Source organism: Contarinia nasturtii, unplaced genomic scaffold (assembly GCF_009176525.2).
Source record: "Contarinia nasturtii isolate CC-2019 unplaced genomic scaffold, AAFC_CNas_1.1 Cnas_scaffold_2549, whole genome shotgun sequence".
Classification (NCBI taxonomy): domain Eukaryota; kingdom Metazoa; phylum Arthropoda; class Insecta; order Diptera; family Cecidomyiidae; genus Contarinia; species Contarinia nasturtii.
In genome coordinates, this window is record NW_022199870.1 from 445 (window position 1) to 8,358 (window position 7,914).

At 32.4% G+C, this 7,914-nt stretch overlaps 1 protein-coding gene across 2 annotated transcripts; it reads right to left on the bottom strand.

The window, feature by feature from the left end:
* Positions 1-864: 864 nt before the first annotated feature.
* LOC116348593 (neuropilin and tolloid-like protein 2) lies at positions 865-7,804 on the bottom strand. Of its 2 annotated transcripts, XR_004201832.1 has the most exons (6): positions 7,709-7,804; positions 7,275-7,554; positions 5,670-5,798; positions 2,644-2,738; positions 2,421-2,538; positions 886-1,108 (listed from the first exon to the last, which is right to left on the bottom strand). XR_004201832.1 is itself a non-coding variant. In XM_031779643.1 (5 exons), the coding sequence occupies exons 1-5, from the start codon at positions 7,801-7,803 to the stop codon at positions 892-894; spliced, it is 816 nt and encodes a 271-aa protein (XP_031635503.1). In that variant the 5' UTR covers position 7,804; the 3' UTR covers positions 865-891. The 2 variants fall into 2 exon arrangements, 1 of the variants encoding a protein (XP_031635503.1); XM_031779643.1 differs by lacking the exon at positions 2,421-2,538 and having other exon boundaries at positions 865-1,108.
* Between the last annotated feature and the right edge of the window lie 110 nt (positions 7,805-7,914).

Below are 7,914 nucleotides of genomic sequence, written 5' to 3' on the forward strand. Positions count from 1 at the left end.
CCCCGTATTTTTTTTAAGAAGATTTAACTGATACAAAAAGTGAAAAAAATGGTTCTAACATTATTTTTTTCTGTTTTTCGCGAGATTTTCTAAATAATTTCCAGAAAAACACTCAATTTTGACACAAATCGGATTCGGACGCCCATGATACGTCCGAAATATCCGAAAAATCCGAACACCCGGAGCATCTGGTCCGAATCCCATCGGACCCGAACTTTTTTCGGGTCGGGTTCGGGCGGTCATTGGTCGGGCGTTCGGGTCGGGGCAGCGTTGCGACCTCTGGTGACAAGTAGCTCTAGTGCGGCAAACCACCAAATGTCTCTCTATTTTCATTTTTTAGACGTAAGTCGATATATCTCATGTTCAAATCATACGATTCTGATTAAAATTTCTTAGTTTGGTCCTCAGACAAACCTGGGCGGATAGAAATATTTTTTACTTTCAATATTTAGGATGACGATGCTGATACCTACATTAAAGCGATGTGTTAACGCATTTCAAAACTTAAAAATTGGATTATTGAGGTGAGAGCAAATTTTCTGAGAGAGTGAAAGAGAAATTAAGAAGGCACTATGTCCACCAAACCAATATGCAAAAAGTGGGCAATAAATCCACTTGTGGCTGCCACTTTAAGTGGCATAGTCAGATCATTTACTTAATTCTAGACGTTATATTAAGATATTTTCAGCGAGATGAATCAACTCAGGCGGCTATCGTCAGGCACTGAAATGAAGTAGAAACAATGAAAGTGATTGTTATAGTGATGGACACAATGAAATTGTTTTTATAACTATAACAATCATTTCTTCTGTTTTCACTTCATTTCAGCGCCTGACGATAGCTGCCTGAATTGATTCATCTCGCTAAAAATATCTCAATATCATGTCTGCTTCATTCATTCAATTCACGCGCACACATTGAGAGTAATGAATTTTTTTTTGGGAAAAAATAGTCAACATTTACCTCATCCCTATAATTATATTGGTTTTTATTATTCCTATTTATACTATCTGATATTGATGATGCTGATGTGGTTTCTCGAAATATAACGCCTGCATCCTCGTCTTGTATTTGTTTTAGTCTTGGCTCTATTGCATAGCCCGTAGCACTGTGTTACAGATAAGAAAAAAGTAGAAAACAAGATAAAAACACAAGGGGGCTACTACTACAACAACATAATTCATATAATTCCATCTAGTACAAAAATAATTCCAGATAATTCCATATAGTTCAAATACTATTTGACAAATAGTAGTATAATGCTTAAAGTGCAGATGACTTAAATTAGATGCTTATCTATTCTAACATATGTCCACTAAGTTCTTGCACAACTTACAGGCGTTTATTGCGCTATATAAACCAAATCAATAATTATTTAATCAGTTTATCACGATTGTGACACAAAAGTGAGGTTATGTCAACCAATTCATTTTTATTAATTTAATATTTTTGAATATTGTGGACAGAAAATCTCACAAAATTAAAAAACAAAAGATTTTTTATTTTAAAAAATGTAAAAAATTAAAATCTATTTATTTCTACTGTTTTATTTTAACAGTTTAACGTAGTTTAATCGATTCATTATGATTTTGCCAAACCGTGACGGCCATATTGTCACAAACGTCAATTAGTACTCGGAATACGCATCAGAGGTGTTGTTAGCTACGGGCATGATCAGGCTTCGGTAAAACCTCCATTAGATACTCATTTATCAACGAAATATTGTTGTAATCGATGGGATTCGTTGAGAACTATTGGATTAAAGACAAAATTGTGCTTTACAAGCAGAAAAAACCACACTAATGGCTCACTTCTTAAAATACGAAATTTTCCATGAAAAAAGGACCATCTGTTTAACTTCACAAAAAGACACCAAATTAATTATTTTTCTTCTGTTTTTGGCTGTATGTTATAGGCGGGGGTCCAAAATACTTGGAACGTGCAACAATTGGTTGGAAGGTTTGAGAGAAAGTTGAAAGAAATCGACAAATTGGTCTGCCAAAGCATGATTTTGATGGATCGACACATACTGAGAAAAATCGAAGACAATGGTCGGTTCAATGTAAAGTGAATGTGCTATTCGATAGCCTATGAATAAAGGTTTATACCAATAAAAACGAATTTGATATTGTGTGTTTGTTGTTCAAATGGCGTACGTCTGAATTTGTGCAAAGACTTTATGGACATATGTTATTCAGATATAATAATATTCAAACTATTTTATTTTTTAGAATAAAATCTCATCGCATTTATTTTATTTTATTTCGTTGTTTAAATTTTAATATTTAAATAGTTTTCTATCGAGTGTGAGTATATAAACATCAAAACTAAGTCATCTGTACTATTCTATTGTACTACGATTTGAACTATATGGAATTATCTGGAATTATTTTTTTACTAGATGGAATTATATGAATTACGATGTAATAATGGTTTCCCCATGTAAAAACAACAATAAAAAAGGAATGGAGAACGTAACAAGAGAAATATCAAATCGGCAAACGTTAGCACCAATTGAAAAAATTGAATTGGTGGTCTCTATGCGATGTGGAAACATATCAAAGCAGCACAACCGTTGAACCAAACAATATATAAAAAATTACTAAAAATCAAGCAAAGCTGAAGTGTTACACTTAAACTTACCCAGGAATTATTCGGTTTACATTCTCTAGAGACCGTTTTATGGACATGCGACCTGCTTCATCCAGCTTACTCTCTTTTGATTGTCGAATGGTTTCCTAAAAATGTACAAAGTATGTATATATACACAGAGATGTACAAGGAAACAAAAAACTCAGTAATGGAGTGATCCAATTTAATACTGGCATTTATAGATACAATGGAACTGGATAGACAAATAGATATTTTACCAGTGAATATATTGTAGCTACAGCTATAGCAGTGCTATTTTCTCAGCTGCCATTCATAGGCGCTATTTGTGAAAGACGCATTCGACAGCGATTTTATAATACAATTCTGAATGGATATTTTTATTATTTTAATTATTCACTGTATTTCACAAATATCTGCTATTTGGTACTTTTTGTGTTTATATCTAGTATATCTGTCCATTGTATGATTTATGGTGTAAAATTATAGTTTTGCACGCAATAAAATTATCATGATAAGTTAATAATAATAAGCATTTCCACCAATATTGTTATTAGGCTCGGAACCTAATAACGTTATTATGATTTTATTAACTTATCATGATACGAGGGCGACTATTTAAGTTTCTTCAATATGTATGTTTTAGTATTGCCCGATGCAAACCATTGTCATATTCGTAAAGTTGGACATTTTTCATGACCATTTGACTTAACAGGACGAATTTTAGTTTTGTGGTATGGCCACGGTGTCAGTTGGAAAAGGTCAACTTCGCAAAAAAATGAAATTTACAAAAAAGATTATTTCTCATAAGTTTTCAAAAAGAGCTGCCTGCTCAACAGTATTACTTCCGACTCAAGTCGGGGTATGGGAAGGAAGTACCATGCCTTGCCACTGTATACAACTGGTTCACTGAATCCCATCGTCATGGTGCTCGCTACAGTGATCAATTGCGCGATGGTCCTTCGAAAATTGATGTCATCGAGAAAAACTCTGGTGCCGATTGAGTTAGGATCGAAGTTTCTTTTACAGTTAAATTGTGGTATGCCCAAGGATCACAGAGACTCCAATCATTTGGTTCTTCCATGAATTACAACATGAAAAAAATAAATCTTTACGTGTCAACCCACAGCTGCTCAAAAATCGATTGATTTTAATCACATCCAAAAAATCATAACCAATTTGACATAGGATAATAAAAACACGTCTATACGATCGCAATAGAAGCCAAGACATGATTCCAGTAGTTTGGACCTGAAACAAAAACTTGGTTGACTCTCTGAGTCTTCAAACATGAACACAATCGAACAAAAGTTGTTCGTTTGTGAAGTGATAGGGAAAATCGGACCTCATTATTTTACAGTGTTATGTGTCATGTTGCTACCATGCCTTAAGAGGATGAAAGGTCCTTCAATGCTGAATAGTACACAACCATTTGATTGTCAAAAGTCATCACGGGAATATGGAGACCAAAACTCTGAAACTTATAATCCCAAAACATGGCAAAAAGAAGCCCATCAAACAGTCGACTATTTGACCACCCAAAAGATCGAATTGATGCACAATACTCCGTGTACGAATTATTCGGGACCCCTCTGTCCACCAGAGACCAAAATCAGTTGGATACAATATATTTTTCGTACTTGAAATTAGGTGCATATTCAAAAAAGTGCACTTTTTGGAGTGTCATGTTTAAGCTGCTGTCGTAGCCATACCACAAAACTAAAATTCGACCTGTTAAGTCAAATGGTCATGAAAAATGTCCAACTTCACGAATATGACAATGGTTTGCATCGGGCAATACTAAAACATACATATTGAAGAAACTTAAATAGTCGCCTACGTAAAATCATAATAATGTTATTAGGATTACATCTTATACTTATTATGTTTTATCATAATATTTATTTGGATTCATCTTAATAAATACCGTGTTCACTTGACAGCATATTGTTTTTCAGCTTAAAACAATTTTCAACAGATGGCACTACCTCAGACAAGTGAAGTGACCACGGTATTTATTAAGATGAATCCTAATAAATATTATGATAAAACATAGTAAGTATTAGGATGTAATCCTAATAACTTTATTCGAAGCCTGATCATGCCCGTAGCTAACAACACCTCTAATGCGTATTCCGAGTACTAATTGACGTTTGTGACAATATGGCCGTCACGGTTTGGAAAATTCATAATGAATCGATTAAACTGCGTTAAACTGTTAAAATAAAACAGAAATAAATAGATTTTAATTTTTTACATTTTTGAAAATAATTTTTTTTTTGTTTTTTAATTTTGTGAGATTTTCTGTCCACAATATTCAAAAATATTAAATCAATAAAAATGAATTGGTTGACATAACCTCACTTTCGTGTCACAATCGTGATAAACCGATTAAATAATTATTAAAACAGTAGAAATAAAAATATTTTAATTTTTTACATTTTTAAAAATAAAAATTGTTTGTTTTTTTTTTGTAGTTTCCAGAAGTTTCGTGAGATTTACTGCACAATATTCAAAAATATTAAATTAATAAAAAATGAAGTGGTTGACATAACCTCACTTTCGTTTTAATAATTATTTGATCGGTTTATCACGATTGTGACACAAAAGTGAGGTTATGTCAACCAATTCATTTTTATTAATTTAATATTTTTGAATATTGTGTACAGAAAAACTCAAAAAATTAAAAAAACAAACGATTTTTTATTTTCAAAAATGTAAAAAATTAAAATCTATTTATTTTTACTGTTTTATTTTAACAGTTTAAGGCAGTTTAATCGATTCATTATGATTTTGCCAAACCGTGACGGCCATATTGTTACAAACGTCGATTAGTACTCGGAATACACATTAGAGGTGTTGTTAGTTACAAGGTTTATATAGGAAATCCTATACCATGATCGGGCTTCGACTTTATTATGAATTTATCATGATAAGTTAATAAACTCATAATAACGTTAGATCCGATCCTAATAACGATATAGAACATAATAATTATCATCGTAATAAAAATTTATTACGATATCGCAAAACGCAAAACTATATGTAAAATTGCTTACTCTAATAATTTTCTGATCTCGAATTAGTGTTCGGATGCAATTAAACAAGAATACCGATGTCATGGCACCAAGCAGTGCACTAAATACTGCTATAATTAGCCACAAATCTTTCTTCTCATCTTCCTTTTTCTGTATGGAAAAAAGTTTGGAACATATATTAAATATATGCACAGAGAGAAAAAATGTGGTATTTTTAATTCAATTTTGGTAGATTTAATATAAAATCAACCAACAATGAATTAAATTTACCATTTTTGACATCTCTGAGGCATATTTTTCAAAAAAGACTATCAGTTGAATTAGTTTTACCAAATTCATGGGCTAGCGTCATTTGTGGTTTCGAAAAGTTGGTAAAACTTATTCAACAAATATTCACTTTTGAAAAATATGCCTTAGAGATGTCAAAAATGGTAAATTTAATTCGTTGTTGGTTGATTTTATATTAAATCTACCAGAATTGAATTAAAAATACCAGATTTTTTCTTTCTGTGTGATTGCCCGAGAATGAAAGCGAGACTTCTATTCACAACTTATTGAAATGTAACACCACCATACAAAATATGCTGACAGTCTTGCTCTCATTCTCGGACATTCATATATCGATAGAGTATTAGCCACTTTCGGCATTGAAATGTTCTTTAACATTGAAAATCGGTAAATATTTACTAACTGCGTTAAATTACATGAGCTAATATTGTGTAGTAAATGTCTCAAACATTTCCCTTGTATTTTACCACAGCTAATACGAATATTTACCACACGTCATAAATGTCAAATCGCTATATTCACACACAAAATAATAACTTCTCAAATCTAGATGATGATTCGTTTAGAATATGTATTCAGATGACTCTTCGTTCAGTTTAGAAATATATTCGTTTAGTTTAATTTAGTTTAATTGTTAATTATGAGAATTATTTTGATATTTATGATTTTGTAAACTAAACTATTTTTTTTAAAAACCAAACGACGAATCATATGAATACAAATTCTAAACAAATCACCATATATAGTTTTGAAAAGTTATTAATTTGTGTGCACGAATACAATTTGTGTCTGGTAATTCACATAACAAATAAATTAGAACTTTGAAAATCTGTTAAATTTAGAACTCCTACCAAAATAATTGTCTGGAATTTCGAAACGGTCATTTCCTACACTTTATGTCAAAATTGTCTACAGCAGATTGTTTACTGTGTCACGAGCTACAAGCTTACTACAGACAGTCTTTCTCCAAAATGCACAAAATGACCGCTGGAGTCTAGGCTGGAGTGCCGAATATAAAACTGATGAATTTTTGGTATAAAAAAGCACCATCTACCGATTAAAAAACGAAAATGGTGGTGGTGGGATTATGAAACTTCTTGGTGTAGTATGTAACAAATTTCCTACACTTTTATGTTGGTATGAAATATGCTACTTGGTAATCCAGGGGTTAACACAGTACGAAACACAAACCAGAGCGAAAGTGTACAAGTATTGTATTCGTGAATATAGATATATGATTTGACGATCATGTGTGTGGGGGCGTGCGTGTGTGCCAAACACGGCTCGCCAAAAATTCAGTGAACGAAAAATGCAAAACTCAAAACAATTCCACATTACATGATATGGGCAATCCGATTCATCCTTTCGAAATTTACAGTTAGGATGCTTGTCGCATTTCAGGGATATATCGATGCATGTTTCATCATCACAATCAAATTCGTTTTCACCACACGTTGGTGTTGAATTTTTTCCATCGACTGCCTTCTTTTTTGTGAATGCAGTGAAGGAAAGCGAAAATTTGGATTTGAGTCCCTGTTTAGTGGCAAAAAATCGTACATACAAAGTATTCGACTTGGATTCGTGCGGTTCGGCCACAACCCCACAAAAATGTTTTGTCCTAATGGAAATGAAAAAAAATTGTGGAAAATACAGATAAAAATAAAAATAAAGTGAGAAATGAGCGAAGAAAACCAAAATGTTGGCTGCTCAAGCTGCCTTTCCCTCTCTTTTTCAACCAAAAAATGAATTTCACCAAGAAATGTGTTACTTACGGTTCCGATACATTGGTATTATTTCCGATAATATCTAGAAAATTATTTTCGCAATCGTTTTTTTTCTCTAAATCGAACTTATCCACCGAAAGCATGATCTATGAAAATGAAATGGGAAAAGACGAAGAAGAAATCGAAAGTACATTAAGATAAAGATATTACTCACAGAAAAAGTGGAGACGGTTTTTCCGCAAATTATTGCAGAA

Excerpts from the sequence above, each read along its gene's own strand:
- LOC116348593 (XM_031779643.1), bottom strand. The coding sequence starts at position 7,803 with ATGCTTTCGGTGGATAAGTTCGATTTAGAGAAAAAAAACGATTGCGAA. Across the intron at positions 2,739-5,669 it reads GAGATCAGAAAATTATTAGA|GAAACCATTCGACAATCAAA; the intron begins GTAAGCAATTTT and ends GTACATTTTTAG. Across the intron at positions 1,109-2,643 it reads GTAAACCGAATAATTCCTGG|TGCTACGGGCTATGCAATAG; the intron begins GTAAGTTTAAGT and ends TCTGTAACACAG.